The 17,765-nt window shown below is 38.3% G+C and overlaps 1 protein-coding gene across 1 annotated transcript; it reads left to right on the top strand.

The window, feature by feature from the left end:
- Window positions 1–2,108: 2,108 nt before the first annotated feature.
- Window positions 2,109–5,421, top strand: LOC128889272 (cuticle protein 65-like). Its single transcript, XM_054146733.1, has 3 exons — window positions 2,109–2,169; window positions 3,119–3,479; window positions 4,578–5,421. Exons 1-3 carry the CDS (start codon window positions 2,158–2,160, stop codon window positions 4,922–4,924), a joined length of 720 nt encoding a protein of 239 aa, XP_054002708.1. The 5' UTR covers window positions 2,109–2,157; the 3' UTR covers window positions 4,925–5,421.
- Window positions 5,422–17,765: the final 12,344 nt, after the last annotated feature.

The raw sequence follows: 17,765 nt of genomic DNA, 5'->3' as shown, positions 1-17,765 counted from the left end.
CACTTTTTAATGATGTATTAATCTAGGACGTAGGTGAAATACAGCCAGCCCTATAAGCATTCGTACCCTTTATGTATAGTGAAGAAATTTTTCTAATTTAAATGATCGTTTTCATGTTTCCAAATCAATTTGTAATGATTAATGTGTACGTGTTGGACGTTTATTCGCGTACATATTAATAATTACAAATTTATTTGGAAACAGGAAGCATTCGTTCAAATTAGACAAATTTCTTCAATAAATACAGAGGGTACGAATACTTATTGGACTGACTGTATGTATCAAAGCGGTGATAGTTAAATCAAGCATCTGCAGTTTAAATCTAATTATTTCAATTTACTTTAGGAACGAAAAAATATAATAGCTTTAGTGGCGGGTAAAAGTATTTAAATACATTGACGATGAAACTATTTTAAAGAAAATCAATTGTATATTAAGAATTTACATTCATACAACGTCACTAGTACAATACTGTCTTGCGGTATTCTCCAGCACTCCAAATATAATGTATATGTCTCAATTTAGCCTGACCCACATCCCGAAGTATTGATATACTGTTTTATGGAGCAAGTTGCGAGGAAATCGCGAATCGACCAACGAATGGTGAAGATCGCGGTATTCGAGGCGCGGTTGGTCCGCGTGGAAGACGAAACGTTCTCACGGATGGCCTGGCAGAACGATTCATGTTCATTTCAGCGTGCACTGGAACGGTGCAACTTCGTCCATCGACAATGGGGATTCAGTGACTCCGACAGGAGACGAAAGTTGCCACCAAAAGACAGTCTCTCGTTACGAAGTTCCGCCTTATAAAGTGAAGCGGTCGTCACGTCGTGAAATCCATCGACGAGTCGCGTCAAAGGGGGATGGAAGCTGCGATGTTGGTTTCTCTACCCAGTGGACGAGCAAAGGACGACTTGTGACTTTTCGAGCCCCTCAAGCGTAAAGAAGGACGGTCTCAACGCTTGAAAGTTTTTAATTTACACGTTTCCTTGCATAACTCGTCCTTTCTGCTACTTCACCCTTAGGCGAAGAATTAAATAGATTTTCTCCGCCATTTCCTGTCCTCATGGTGCTAGTAATTTTCGCTGTTAGAAAATAGAATTGTATCTCTTTTTTTGTTTATAATGTAAGTTTTTAAAATGTTTACCTTCCCCACGGTTTGGACATAATCTCTGTTCTGTATTTAATTCAGTATTTTAGAATTAAATCGATTTATCTGAAGAAGGCAACTAGATTAAAGTAGACCTGTTACTTTATTTAATAATTGCTAACGATTATCGAGAAGTACCTTTATCTCTTCATCTCAGCTACCGTCCAAAGATACTAACCGAATAATTCATCCACTATTCATGTAGTTACTCAACCCATAAATTATTAACTTGACCTGCCCAACCTATCCAAGAATCTTATTACCAAATTAAACTAGAGAAATAATCGCCTACTGTTTACGTAGTTACTCAATATGTAAATTGTTAGCTTGGACTACGCAGCCCATCCGAAACGATCATTGACAAACAAAGCTGGACAAATAATCCACCTACCATTTATGAAATTTCTTAATACATAAATTATTAGTTTGGTCTATACCTATCCTGTTCAAGAAGATTCCTATCAAACAAAGTTGCACAAATAATCCTCAAGATCCTATCTCCCAGTTAGTTGAGCACAAATATACTCATCAATCGGACTCCTTTTTCTATTCCACGTTATTTAATCTACCTTCTGCTCGTTCTAGGTCACGAACCCATGAAACCACGACACGTCCATCGATTCTCTGATTTCTGGAGACTCGACGCTTTGGTCTTCGACGCTCCAACCAGTGGACGAGAGAAAGACTGACACGGTTAGGCTTGGCAGTTCGTGAAGAAATGCGAACTCGGGTGGAGAAACAATGGCAGGAAAAAAGTGTTCCCCAGATTCCTCGCCGAGCGAAAATTAACTCTTTCTCAACGTTTCGTCGCCGAAGGTCGGCCAATGGGACACCTAGTCCCAAGGGTGGGTGTGCCGGATGACGGTGACCTTCTTGCACAATGGCTGACGCTGCACCATCAGCGGATATGATTTGAAGGGATCAACGGGGGCGCGGTCGGGATCCAAGAGAAGTATATAAAGATCGGCCAAGTCGTCCGTGGGTACACTCAGCAATCGGTTGGCAAGATGAAGGCCCTAGTAAGTATTCGATCCCACGATCGGAAGCGTCGAGTAGTGATCGTTCGTCGGCGCGCTTCGATGTATCTGGAGATTATTTAGATAGATCCAGAGTTGATCGGTTTATTCGACAGTGACGTTGTGACAGTGGCGATTCTTCCGCTTTTCTCGTCGATTTTTGGTAACCTCGATGCTCGAAGATAGATGCGACGAGACTGATAAGATACATATTGGTGATATTACTTTATGTTTTGCTACCTAATCTTGCTCGATGCAATCATTTTAAGAGTGCGATGAAATAATATGGATAAGAAGAAGAGGGAGAATGTGTTTCGATTTTTCTCCTGTCTTTTTGTCCTAATGTGCAATAACCTTTTCCTTATTCTACTTTATTTTTTAATTCCATGTAGGAGAATCTGTTCCTTCTTTTATATTTTATGATATACCATGTTAGGATTTTTTCATACTCTATATTATTTTACAATATCAGTATCAGGATGCTTTTCTTATTTTATATTATTTTATAATATTCTATATTAGGATCTTCTTCTCATTTTAGATTATTTCATTTCAGTTTTACTATACTGTATTCCAGGTTAGGTTGATAATAGCACAGAGCTGTACCCCAACCAATATTCTACACATTAAGTTTCTTTCAAGTTCAATGACATGAAACCTTGGCACCAGGTTTTCCTATTAACATAATTACTTACAATTCTTACATTTACCCCTATTTTCCAAAACTAATACATGTTTAAATCTTCGTTCACATTTTACTCTGAAGACCAATAATAAACCAGTTATAACTAACAATGCCAATAACTCAGAAATACCCAAGAAATACAATTTCTCAGATTAATATTTTTCTCCTCACTGCATCGCCATATACAAAAAATAAAAATTAAAAACAAAAGCACCGTAAAAAATATATACAGAAGAAGACTCACCAAAACTGTGTTCCAATTTTCAGTTGATCGTGGCAGTCCTGTTCGCCTTTGGCGCCGCTGTGCCGCGCCAGCGTCGCGAAGCAATTTGGGGTGGTTATCATGGAGGTTACGGGGGCGCTTATCAAGGAGGCTACGGGGGTCACCTCGGCTACGCACACGGCGTAGCACTCGCTGGACCAGCTCTGGGACCAACTAGCGTTGCTGGTCCCCACGTGGGAGGCGCCTCGTTGGCTGGCCCATCGATAGGCCCAGCCAAGCTGTCAGGCGCTGTTGCTGGACCTGTGCAAGTCTCCGGTGCTGTTGCTGGCTCTGCTGTTGTCACTTCGTCCATCGCTGGCCCTGCTCACGTTGAAGGATACGACGGACCCTACGATGGACGAGGCGGTAAGTAATCGTACTATTCGTGGTCGTTCGCGTAAAGTCAGTCCCATAAGTATTCGTACCCTCTATTCTATTGAAAAAATTTGTCTAAATTAAGTGACAGGTTTGATGTTTTCAATTAAATGTTTCATTCGATATATATACATTAAGTGTAAGAGGTATTCGTACAGCAACCGATTTAAATTGAATGGTTGCTGCACGAATACTTATTACACTGATTGTACATGTGTATAGTATATGTACATGTGTGTACATATTTGTAATGAAAAATTTGTTTGAAAATAATTGTGTATATGCGTAGCTTTATGTCTATTGAAGAAATTTGTCTAAATTAAGTGATAGGTTTGATGTTTTCAAACAAATTTTTCATTCTAAATATATGCATGTGTAAAGTCTATTTCTGTACATATTTTTAATGAAAAATTTGTTTGGGAACATCACGCCTTTCATTTAATTTAGACTTTCTTAAATGGACATAAAGGATACGAGTACTTATGGGTCTGACTGTATGTGTAAAGCAATTAAAGAGGAGAGTACAACGGATTCCCTATCTAATTCTCAAATTATGTTAGACTTGAATAAATAATATCATTTTTCTGAGGAGGACCTTACATAGAGTAGATAAATTAGATAAAGTTTCTAAATTGAATAGAAAAGTTGTTACTTCCAACCTTCTAATTTTTTAAATTGTCATGCTGACTAGGCAATTATATATATCTTCTTGTTCTGAAATTGAGAGTGTAATACTTGTAGATAAAATATGATATATCCCATATCAAAATTAATTCAAATTCAAAGTCTTGCAGTAGCACAATCGCTAGCGCAGTACCACTTTCTATCTACTTTAATTATTGTCCTGAACATGAGAATAAACTATTTATACAATAGCTAAGGTATGATACGTCTCACGTCAAAATTAATTAAAATTCAGAATCTTGCTAGAAAGATTCACATCCTCGCTCTCTACTCTCGCGGTTCATCATACTCCCTAAACTGTATCAAATAGAATTCTATTTCAATCTTTAAGACTCAAATACTGAAATATGTTCAAGAATTATCATCATATCATTCACCAACACTCACCTCCGTTTCAATCCGCAGGATTCGGTTACGCAGCTCCTGCTTATAGTTACTCTGGCTATCCAGGGTACGCAGGATACGGTGGATACGCAGGACACGGAGGACATGGAGCAGTGTACGCAGGACCAGCGTCCCACGGAGCTGTGCTCGCAGGACCAGCGTCCCACGGAGTAGTCCTTGCCGGACCAGCGTCCCACGGAGCTGTTCTTTCCGGACCAGCGACCCACGGAGCTGTCCTTTCCGGTCCTCACGCAGGAAACGCCGCTGTATCTGGTCCCAGTGCTGGATCTGTGGTGATCGCTGGACCCTCTGGGAAAATCACTGCCCACGGCACTGGCCACGGTGGCATACACACTGGCCACTGGTAATGGACGTGAGCTGTCGAGAAAAATAAGTTTCTGAATATCTCTCGGTTAACATCGTCGGTTTACAAGGTCGGTCGCCCTTTCACGAACTCAAGGTGCTAAATTCATGGTTGCTAGTGTTTCACGACGATCCCCGCTACGCGATAACAATAATAAAACAATATATTTTCATGCTATTTTCTTAACCCTTTCGGAGCTTTGACATTTCGGACAAATCGAAAGTATACTGTTCGAAAGTATACCGTAGAATGGTCCTTTGCATGGTTTTATATGTGTGAATGTCACAAAACTGCATTAAGTTTAGATTCCTTTTAGTAAATTCATCTGACAATTAATTAATGAAATAGCTTATAGAAGTTAGAACAGTGACGTTTTAAAAATGCGACTTGCACACAGTTTGAGTTTTGGGTCCAAGAGCTAGAAATTAATTAATACCTTGCGTATGTGCAAGTGTATTGCACACAAAAAGTTGTGAACTTTGAAATATGTACAATGTACACGCATCTCAGGACCGAAAGGGTTATTGTATATGTGGTTACAGTACTATTTGATACGAAGTGTTTTATTTTTGTACCCGTTGGAATATATTTTTTTATACAGGCACACTGCGACGTAGAATTTCATAGCTCGCTATTTATGGTGTAACTTTAATTTTGATCTCTTACGATAATACACGAACATGATCCAATCATAGCCACGCCGTGTTGTTCACTCGCGAATTCCAGGAGTTCGATCGCTCGATCAAAATTGTATCTTATTTTTTGCACGCTATGGCGGAGTCGGTACAGAGGCTGAGCTTTGTTGTCGCTTTAAATTCGTTATCTCTTCCATTTTATCGAGCAGTGATCTAATTACACGCCAGTTGGACGCATTATCAGCCTCTGTCCCGATGAAAGGACGTCACGTGTCGCATTCATGTAATTATTTATCCCTTTTGTGTATTTGCAACCTCGCCAACCATATAAAATGAAACGTAGAGGGATGTTGCACGCGTTTTAATGTTCCTAATTCAATTAACAAGAGTCTGGATAGGATGGTAGAACTAAATAAAAATTATTATAGAACAAGCATATTCATTTATATTCCTTATGAATTTCGATGGTACTTCTGAATAGTTACAACTCTATTCAATATGTAAAATTTAAAGATATAGCCTTAATGTATATAAGGTATTGGATTAAAACTTTAAAAATGACATAAAATTAAAATTCCAGAGAGAAGAAACTCGGGTTAACAAATTCAATTTCTTGCTTGTCGAAAATGACTCAAAACCAATTACTAGGGAAACAATAATAAAGTACTCCAGAGGGAATTAAATTAAAGGATTTAAATATTGTATTATTCTTGCATAGATGTATTTACGAAAAACGTATCAAGAGTTATACATAAATATGCTTGTTTGTGCTAATACTTATATCTTCGTATTTATGCACCTAACACAATTGAAGTTTAGAGTCGTGCCAAGGTATATAGAACAGAGAACATTGTATTACGAAGAAGATTAGTGGTTAGAATACAGGTCGAGTGCTCTTACAGAAATTCTAACACGTCGGTCGTAGCAACGCGAAGTAACAATGCGAAACGGCCTACGGAAACGTTTGGTGTAGTTGATCCGAGATCTTTATTGATCATGTGGTCCGTATCCCTCTGCTACGAAGAACATTTATTGCTGGCTGTACGAGGCTCGTACAAGGAACTGGTGTCAACTTGAACCGTTGACACAGATTCGACACGTTGGTGAGGTATATCGAGAGACATGGAAAAGGGTAAGGTCGTTAAGAACGTGACTTACGATACGGTCCATCAATCTTTGGATTAACATCGCGACTGGCAGGATCAGATCGATCTCTAATTGATCACGAATTCTCGTATCGGCGTTCAGGAGCCCACAGACATTTCAGTGGCAGGAACACGTTTAATTCTCGATCGGGGCGCTATTATTTAACCATAAGTGTTTCCGTTTGGGGATTAAATTCATTGGAAGAAGTGTGCAAAGATCAATTTTGATCGATTGTTTTTTATCTGAGATTAGAATATTGATCATTTTAATCATTTCTTGATATTTTACGATTTATATGTTCTATGTGAATGACAAGAATTATTTAAAATATTGGCCAACAGGGTTTTCCTAAGTGGAGAGCATTTCGTAATGTTTCAGACGATAGAAACAATTAATGTTATTGTTTAAACGACTCCTTCAATTAATGCATCGGTCATTGGGATTTAATTACTGTAAGATTATATTTTTCTTTTTTCATTTTGTACCTTTACATGTGTTGGGGGTTTTCAAAAATTAAATGAATCCTCGTAGCAAGCCATATTTAAGTTCTAAATTAAAATACCTACTTGAAAACAATAAAATGAAACAGAAATTACGAACTTAAAGGAAAAAGTGTGGAGAACCGACGCTCTAATATCTTTTCTATGTTATTCGAAATAAAACTTGGAAGTGTTTCCACTTCGGTGATCTCTGAGTACTGAAAAGGCATTCATGGACCAGTGATTGCACTCGAATCCGTGCCACAATGTCCCAGCAAGGGAGCGCAAAAGTCGATTTTTTCATCGATAGCTCGACACAGGTGTGACAAGACGATGGCGACTCGAGTAACGCTGAACTAACGAATGTCGCGTGCATAATTTACTGGAAGGTCGTATACGATTTACTGTGTTATCTATCATGGCTCTCGAGCGTGGAACCTGGATCGCAGAATCTGTATGTTACATTTACCTCTTTAAGGTCACTTCTATTCTTGACGCAGATTTCAGCCGTCAGCGTTGCGACGCAAGGAACATTTCGTTCGTGAACCGTTTCAACGCGTTTTTACGACCGGTACAATGGCTACTTAAATTCCTCATACGGAGTCACTCCTACTATTCCGATAAGCTTGACTGCTAATTTATGTATGACAAGATTTGCTACCTGATTCTATATAGATAGTGTAAACAGATCTGCTTCTATATAGGTCAGTAGTCTTCTAAATATATCTAGTAAATATGTGGTTAGAAGGAAAATTATTACAAAATTTCAAAATCAGATTGCTCAATTATTAATAAAAATTTGATAACTACCTAATGTATGGCCTAGTATGTTCACATGTTCAATGAATTTAATTTGCCATATTGAGTTCGCCATTTTGAATTTTTGAATTTTGAACTCGATAATTTGAAAATTCGCGTTAAAGAGTGGAATTTTTACTATCTAGTAGATAGCTATTATCATTGCTAGATACTCTGAAACAATAGTTTCATTTATTGCTGTACTTACATGATTCTGGTGTAGTAGTTGACATGCTGGTAATTAACTTGCGGTTTCAGGTATGTAAATATTAGTATAAAGAACACCATATGATACAATAATGAAAACGTTAAAACAAAACACATAAATTACACAACAATAATATAATGTTTAGCAAAATCCAAGGAAACGAAGCAAAATTAATCAGGTACATCTTTCCGTGTGTTACTTTTCATGATAATTTTTTATGATTGCTATCCTCATGTCTCTGATCTTGATGGCAGTCTTCATCTCTACTAAGTTCCATTCGAAAACTCGAATTACACTTTGGGTGCTTCCCTTACGAGTCACTGAAGAATAAATTATTGGAAATACGGGCAACCGAGGATTCGTTAAATTTGCACGTCCCTAAAAAGAGAATACTCGAAGCGACCAGCCAGCCAACGATCGTCGGAAGTTCCGCATAGAAAATTACAAGCTGGAAACTGAAGCACGCTTTCGTCGTGTAAATGCAAAGTCAGTGGAGACCACCGAGGAGACAATTTATCTCCAGATTCAAGCGATCGTGAAATACACCACGGTTTAACTGTTCTTGCATCTTAGTCCGCGAAGATTTATTACCAAAATCGTCAGGATGGAATCTATTTCGCCGTTCCTCGGGAAGGCGGATATTAGGGAGGCGTTCCGAGAACAGGGTTCCGTCTTGATGAGAAAATCGTTGCTCCATCTCGGTGGATTAGTCACGCAACCAAATTTCGTCATCAATGATTGTATTGCGAGAGTGCAGCGAACCTTCACGAATTCTAAAAGGTCACCCGATTGCGATGGATCGTCCATTGAATAGCACCAAAGATTCTTGGGTCTGCGAACCTCGAGATCTCGGAGAATTCGTATCTCGAATGTCAACGAAATTTGAATTTCATGTTCTGCGGCTTCTGAGTGGACATTCATGAACTCGAAAATGTCTGTTGACTTCGTTAAGTCTCGTTAGGGTTCATAAACAGGCAAAAGTAATTGCACACCAGAAATATCATATATGGTTCCTTAAAATAATTTATTATTTCAGAAATATATACTGTAGTAATAGAATGAAGGTTTGCTATGTTTGTTCTAGGCTTCATTAAGTACTTTACATTTTCTGTTCTTAGTTAACTATATTGACTGAATTTTCGTATGAGTATAATACGTGATATATGTGTTATTTATCAAACTTGTGTTATAATTTGAGACAGATACCTAACTTTGAATTATTGTATAAATGCGAAGATACACCTAGTAGTTTGAGATACCATACCGTTTATTCTTTATTTACACAGTCTATGTCTACGTATTTAATGTACATTTTTTTAAGAGGTGCCATTAGGCTCTATAAGGAGTTCATGGCACATAAAACGTTAAGAATCTCTGGACTAGCAGAAACGGAAACGCGCTGTAAAATGGCAACATTCTCTCTCGCAAAAGCACGCGGAAACATTTACATTATAAAAGCAAAAACGTAAACGTTGGAGGGAAAAGTGATTCCATTATTATTGTAATCAACAGCCTAATGAAACCTTTAGAACTGAAATCGCTTATCGTCTACGCTTTCATTTCTTTCTCTTTTAATTACCAACTTTGCGAGACGCAGGTAATTGCAGCTAAACTAAACATAAATATTTTACATCTCAGAACGTTCCCGGATATTTTCTGCATCTTGTTTCCGTTTCATTATTCTTTCCTATCGTTTAAATATTCACAGAAACGTTACGCGGTACTTTCACGATACACAAACTATGAGCAAATGCTTTCAAGCCACGATGTTTTTACCTTGACGGCTTGTTACAATGATTTCAAATTATGCAGAGTGTAGTTACATTATTTATTACTAATTCCATATTAATGACCACGCGGTACAGCGCTCGCTTAACAATGTATACGAGTAATTCTGGAAAATTATACAACGTGTTATAATCTAAAATTATATGAGGTAGATTTTGTGGTAAATATCGCAGAAGTGTTAGAAAAGCACAGAAAATTCTTCTCAAGGTACTGCTATTTAAATACATGGTTGAAATAAAAGTCTTTATGGAAATCAAAGTTTAATTTGTTTGATTTGAAATCCCTTTGACAATTAACAAATGATGGGGATTTTGTTTCAGAGACAGTTCTTATTAAAGTCATAAATGTAACCAAATGTAACATGCACAATTCGGTCAAATGAAATCAACAACTTTCCATAGAAACTTTCTTTTCAAACGTATGTATACATTCTTGGTGATTCAAAGAGGTTCAAGCATACTTAAATTGCATATAACCATTACTCGAATTTGAAATAACAGGTTGGTCTCTAAACAATGCATGCTAATAATATTAGAAGATGAAACTAGAACTTAAAACAAGATAAAAATGACAGATGAACGAACATCGCCCTGGCTTTATTTACAAAGTTACAACCAATTTAAATATTCAACGTGTGATGTTAGGCGCCATTTCAATTAATCACATGCGCGTCATAGACAGCGCCGTCTACTATCATTGCGCGCGAACATTTCTTTAAATCGTTATATCTCGGTATACAAAGCCTGGAGAATGAACACTTGTTTTCTTTCTATTTTGTGCTCTAGATTCATCGCCTTATATTCAAACACGTATCTAGAGTTTAAGTGGCCAAGATGGCTTGACGAGATTGCCCTGCATCGAGACAATATCACTTCGCCTGTCATAAGTCACGATCGAGAACAAGTTGTCGGCTACCGTGGACATAGCGATCGATCTCGGTGGACGCACAGCTAGAAGCACAGCCAGATTGTTTTCGCGTTCCACGCGAACCCCTGCGTCGTTACGAGCGGGAAGGACAGGTAGTAGCGTGACCGATAACGAGGTAGATACGGTTACGGCTGGATCGTTAATGCCTCGTGAGTTGGCGGAGATCGAGGAAGGACGATCGATGGATCCTTTTCCATCGACTACCGTCGACGATGAACGCTGTCGCCTGACCCGTGATTCGCCTGAGAATACAAATGTCAGAGGGGAAATAAAAACAGAGGGATTCGTTAGGCTCTTCAGTGATATCAGGGAATCGTTTTGCATTAAATGTACGCTAAGGTTCCCCGGATCGCGAATACGTGAACTGTGAAAACGATTGATTTCTGTCGCTCATGCTTGTTATTTTACGATTATTCAGAGTCAACTGCTCGATGTTGTTATAGCTGGCAGAATCACATTTTCAGTTTGAAAATGGAGTTCGATGCATCGTGCTCTTCGGCTCTTTGAGGAATTACAGTAATTACTTAATTAAATTTTTGCAAGTGATATTCAAAACGCCATTGATATGCATTTTTAGACACATATTTCGACTGGTTTGCTTTAAAAAAACATCGCGACCTACCTACATTTATATTGCTTCTATTGCTATCGACAGATGAACATAGCTGAAGAATCCGTCGAACTTTTGCGTACACTTGATGTTTTCGTATTGGCGTCGTGTCAAGACAGCCACGTATGAATCGAACGTGTGCAAACGAAGATCGGTGGGTATTTAAACATTGATTCGAGACGCGAGATTTATCGTCCAGCCTGCTTTCTAACTTCCTGCGGAAACGGTTCCCAGGATCGTTACAGATGGTCTGAAACAACCTACTATTTTTCTGGAGCAAGTAGGATATTTATATCGCGTGCTGCGTCGTGTTTCCAAGTCAGACAATCCGGCCAGCAACGAGTCGAATAAATCTCACATGTATCGTTGCGATTCCGGGGCTCGATCGTTATTCGCGCCGCGATCCATTTTCTCTACTCGACTCGCGAATAATGGAGAGAACATCGACGTCTCGTACACGATGCACTACCGTTCGAAAAGGAAAGTGGAAAAAGGGATACCACCTGCAACTCACTCATAATCCTTGTACCAGTAAGTATACTGGTTCTTAACTCTTTGGTGTACACAGTTTGAAATAAAAATGAAACTCAACCTGCACAGAATTTTGTTAATATTAAGATATGGAAAGAAAACTTTCGTTGCAATTGTGAGTAATTATGAGTAATTCCAATTTTTTAAGATGAGTTGAAATGTATCCCACTGGAAAAATTTCTAGACACTCTTTTCTTATTGTAATAGCTTGCGATTCGATACTGGAAACATCATCGATTTTTTATGTGATTTATGTTTGTTTCTGTTTCAACAATGCATTTCAAATTAAACTGAATTAATTATAGTTGAATGTAATACGTGCATAATAAAGGTGTTTAATAATAATCATCAGAGAGAGGAGAAGTGAAAAGGTGAATATTTACTCGACTTCTCATTTATGGCACATGAGATCAAAGTGCAACAGTCGGTACAAGAGTGTCCGTCGAAAAATATCCTTGACCGAAACCAGTCATCTCGACACATTTTCCAGAAATGTACCAGAGATCATTGGATACCATTAAGCTTAAATGTTTTATGATTCTTGCATATTTCAAATTCCCGACGTCTAATAATAACGAATTGGGAACGTATATTCGCGCAATGTCCATTTTCCTAGTCTCGATGCTTCGCCGATACCTTTCAAATATCGAAATACGGTTACGACCGACGAATTTAGAGTTTCGGCAAGTTCTTCGCATGATTGATATGGGTCTACTTCAACGACAGCCTCTAAATATTCATGGTCCATATTCAACGAACGTCATAGAACGTTTTCGGTCTTCGAGATTGAAATTGCCATCTCGAAATTTCGAGATCCAATTCTGTTTATAAACTTTATTGGCCCACTTTTGGTTGAAGTAAAAATTTGATATGTTGTAAAGAGTAGAAATGCCAATAACATAAGTGGAGGAACTTGCAAGTATAAAAATGGAGATCAATATTTGACAGACTCGAAATAACCGTTATTATAATTAATTTACTATTCTTTTATTTGTATTATTTTCGTAATTAAATAGAATAATTCGTTTATCAATAATATTACAGATTTCTCTGTGGGTACAAAGTTCTTCGAAGATCTAAATTTCATTTCTATTCCTTTAAAGTTTTTTTATAGATGATACGACACTGAGAAATATCGATCCTGAGAAATATTAATAAAACAAAATTATTAGTAAGATGTGACAAAATGACCACATCCAAAATAATGCTGAGTGTTCAATACATATCAATTAAGATTTGAAATCAGTGGCATATCAGAATTTCTTACTCCAAGTTTAAATTTATCTTCCACTTTATTCCTTCATTATTATCACACCGACACCATCCGACAATAATTCCTCAGAAACCAACCATAATTTCAAATGCACGCGATCTATTAATACACATATTCTAATAACCTTATACGTAACAAAAATGACAACACTTTTCATACCGAACAACCCAGCCAGCGTTCCAATCCCTGTTGAATCAATTAAACTTGAGATCCGTGCTTTCATTTGGTTCACGTCAAGAATGTATGGAATTGGTACCAGTATATTTTCTATCTTACCTCAGGATTCCTCGTGGCCATCGACCACGAGACGTCAGCGCTCGATCGGATGTCCAGATCCATCGTGGCGATCTCCTCGGCTATGAATGCCATCGGTAGGGTCGCAGATGACTCTAATTAAATCTCGAATTGGCGATCCAGCGGCCCGGACACGTTCCTTCTTGGTGGCTCCCTCCCCTAACCGATCGGGTAGCAGCCGTGGAAAACGTAAACGGAGGCCACCGAGATTCCGAGCAGCGACTTTCCATCAGCAATCACAGAGGAACATTGCTGTGCAAGCTGATGCTAAGTGAGCTTTTATAGCTGCCTTACGCGGGACACGTGGGTCGGTGAACTTATCGGGGGGTAAGGGCGGGGCTGCTCCCGCAATCTGCTGGACCGTGACGGGGTGAAAAAGCCCCACATGGTTCCGGGAGAAGAATGCAAACACCATGACGCAACCTTTGATCAAATTGGAGACGCTGACCGCGCCCAGATTAAAAGATACCGGTACGGTGCGTTTCGTTCCAACGAAACAACGACGTCAAGACGTAGAAATTGTTGAATTTAAGGAAAATTTGCTTCGTTTTTCAGGGCAGTTATTAGCGGACAAAAGAAAGAGCTTTGGTCTTTGAAGAGATTAACCCTTTTAAGGCAACTGGTTACTACTGCCAACCACAAATTTAAAATTAATTTTTAAGCGCCTAGTGCTTGTTGACATTTCCTTCCCATAATTTTATTTATACGCATATTTTTAAATTTATAAAAATACAAATGTGTTGAGTATAATATTTTTAATTCTGTCCTTAGAGGGTTAATATAAATGGATTTGTTAGATTTAAAAATAATTTTGATGTTAGTATTATAGCCTTCTTCTGGGAAAATTGTAGATCTAGTGTAGGATAATGATAAGAAGATTGACCATGTTTTAAGTTGCATGTTTAATGAGAATTTGGGAACAGTTTTGGGCATCTCAATTCATACACTTTTAAATGTGAATAAATATATAATTCATTATATTTTTTAATATTAATCTTTATACTCTTTCATATTTCTTTCGTAATACTATTCAATTCATTCAGAATGTTGAATCCCTCTGCTGTGAATATTTTAAATAGCTTTCGAAAGTAAAACTTCGCATCAGCTGCAATTGTTGCATTAATTAATTTATTGCAATTTTTGAACCCATGAAATCAAAATTTCCCTTCCATCGACCAGAATCACAACTTTTCCATCATGCAACGAAAAACCAATAAACAACAGCCTGGTATTTTACTAACAATTCATGTCACGACTCATCTTCAATACCAAACGATTACAGTTATATTTTTCCCTGAATTTGTTATTTTGGAACAAAATTCGGTTATTTTCGCGTTAACTGGAGCTTTTGATGAATTCCCAGTAAGCTAGAAATGGAGGGCCAGTATTGTTCCAAGAGAGGCAATCGAATTTGCAACGACAGTTTCGACAAATTTTGATAAAAATAAAACATCGTGGAAAACGATGGACTCGGTAACAATCAACGAATGGGTGCAATCCGCGGTCCTAAACGGCTTTCGTAATCCGCTTTTGCAATGTTTCGGGCTTTGTAATGGCCCACGAGATACAGTATTCAACGATTCGCATTATTTCCGGAAATAAAACACTGGCATTCCGTATATATTTTCACTGACTGACATATCCGGCGTTCCACTGCTTTTTATTCAAATGTACGACTTCGAAATATGTGCATTGCCATCCGCGCGACTCCCATCGTGACATAGATGTAGTAAAACCAATTTAATACAATGCTACAGTTTGATATAAACATGTTTTCAATTATTTTTAGTAAACATTTCATACTCGGTGGTTTCTTTTTGATAAAATGTCGGGATGAACCGTCCTTTAAATTTACAAAGGACTCGCTATTCGCTTTGCACAAAGCCATTCTTCATTTTCTTTTCTTGCCTTCGTGTTGTTGATAATTTGAATGTTGAAACTGTTTGTAGAGATGATTAAAGACACAAGTGAGCAATCGTCTTTCAAATACAGCAAAACTTTTACATTTACATTTACTTTTACTTAATTAATTCTTTAAATTCATATTAAATTTCATTGTGGAGGAGTATTAAAAAAAGTCACAAAAGAAGTTAAAAAACGAAACATTCAATGCTAAACATTCATACCCTCCGATCAGCATTTATAACCAAAGCCTTTCATTTTTCAATTCCCAGACCATCGAGCGTTACTTGCGATCCTAGAAAATTCTTTTTAAGACCCATGGCGTTTTTCACGCCTCCGTGGATACAAGGGAAGGAATTCTTGCTCTCCTAAATGAGGCGTGGCATTAAAGTCGCCCCCCCCCCCCTGAAATATTTCACGGGGCCCGTGAAACAATTATTCAAACAATCGCGTCGCTGGTCACCTTTGTCACCTTCGAAAGTGCACGCAACGCCCAGCAATGATATTCCAAACGATCCGTGGCACGGTCGGTGATCCATTGCGAGGCTGGTGCCACCGTAACACACGCGTACCCGACTACAATGACACCGTCATTCCAGGCGACAATCGGAGACTTCGACGCGTGGGCAACGCAACCCGTGCCTCGCCTAAACGGATGCACGATGCAACAACGTAATGGCCTGACTGCCGACGCGTACTCACCTAAATCAGGGTCTCCTCGTCGCGAAAATAGACGAGACAGGGACGAGACGTGCACCTGGTCTTCTTGACTTACGAAGGTCGAGATAACTGGTGCCTTTGTAATGACCATGATTCTCTGTCCTCTTCCGCGGATGGAATATGAAAACATAAACGGGACATGCTGTGCCAAGACATTCCTTCGACAGGGATTGAGAACATTATCGAATAATACATGTATCGATTTGGATATTTATTTTGACATCCGCGACCGGCAGATATTTTACAGGCGAAGATAAAAATTACAATATATGTTTTAAAGTATCAATGTTGTAAATATGTAGTATATTAAATAAAAAGGTATTCATAATTTTTTCATAGCCAGGAATAGATTCGAAGAGACGAGAATTCACGTCAGCGGTTGCGAATGTGTGAATATCTATTTTATGTGTTGTATTTACTGTTGTTTGATATTTTTATTTCATAACTGCACGTTTGAATCGTTGATTGAAACGAATATAATTAAAAAAATAATTTTAAAGAAGGGTGGATGTAGACAGAGTACAGAGGAGAATCGTTCAGATTTGTTACATAGAGACATTTCTGCTTGTTCATTTTGAAATATCTCATTTCATTTTCTCTATTTCTGATTATAATTTTTATTTAACGAAAAGCTGGATAATAGCATCAATCATCTGGATAATAATTTTGCAAATTTCCTCACCAAGATCGATATGTATGAAAGTTTCTATTTCATAAAATTTATTCTTTCACTTGATATTGGAAAGGGCCTAATAAATTCATGGTCCAAACGACACGTTGCTAATTAAATTAGTTCTGCTGTGCTCGCTTGATAAAACCATGTAATAGATACAGGATTCCTTTATCAATTTTACCTCGTTTATTCTCCCAAAGCAGAAGGAAGAAGACACGATTTTGGTGCTTTAATTAATTAAAATGGACGCCCTTTGAGATCGTATAATGTATAAATGAAAAAGAAAATTGACAAAACGGGCAAAAAAACAGCGCACCGAATACTTATCACTGCATCCCTAATTTAAACTGACCCCACACTCGAAGAACAAATACATGAATTATCAAAGATGGCAATTAAAATATTCTCACATACCACGTGACACATGTGCTCTTTTTCTATTTTCATAAACTCTTAACGAAAAGAAAGCTACCAAAGCCCAGTAGCCAGACGAAAAGTCCCACTCGGAATTCTATTCTGCAACCGATCTCTTTCGCTTGAACGATCTTTCTTTCTGGTTGAAAGGGTACGTATCCCAGCAAGGTTAGAAGCAATCGTAAAAAGCGCTGGAAACGGATGCAACAGTTGAACTAGAGCACGTGACCCCTGCGCCACGAGCACGCTGCCGAGGCGTTGATCGTTGTCCGCGTGTCGCCAGCTCGATGTCTGACATAATGCTGATAAGCCATGAAACGGCCACGCGCCCAGCCCGCAGAGAATGTTTGGCGTGTCCTGTGCCCCGCCCTTGGGGTTGGCGGGAGCAGCAAAGATCCAAGACAACAGCCAATGCCCCTATAAAAGCGCCACCGAAGCCGTTCGATG

Source organism: Hylaeus anthracinus, unplaced genomic scaffold, assembly GCF_026225885.1.
Source record: "Hylaeus anthracinus isolate JK02 unplaced genomic scaffold, UHH_iyHylAnth1.0_haploid 11997, whole genome shotgun sequence".
Lineage (NCBI taxonomy): Eukaryota > Metazoa > Arthropoda > Insecta > Hymenoptera > Colletidae > Hylaeus > Hylaeus anthracinus.
The sequence above is the reverse complement of the archived record's forward strand: the minus strand, read 5'-3'. Positions and strand labels throughout refer to the sequence as shown.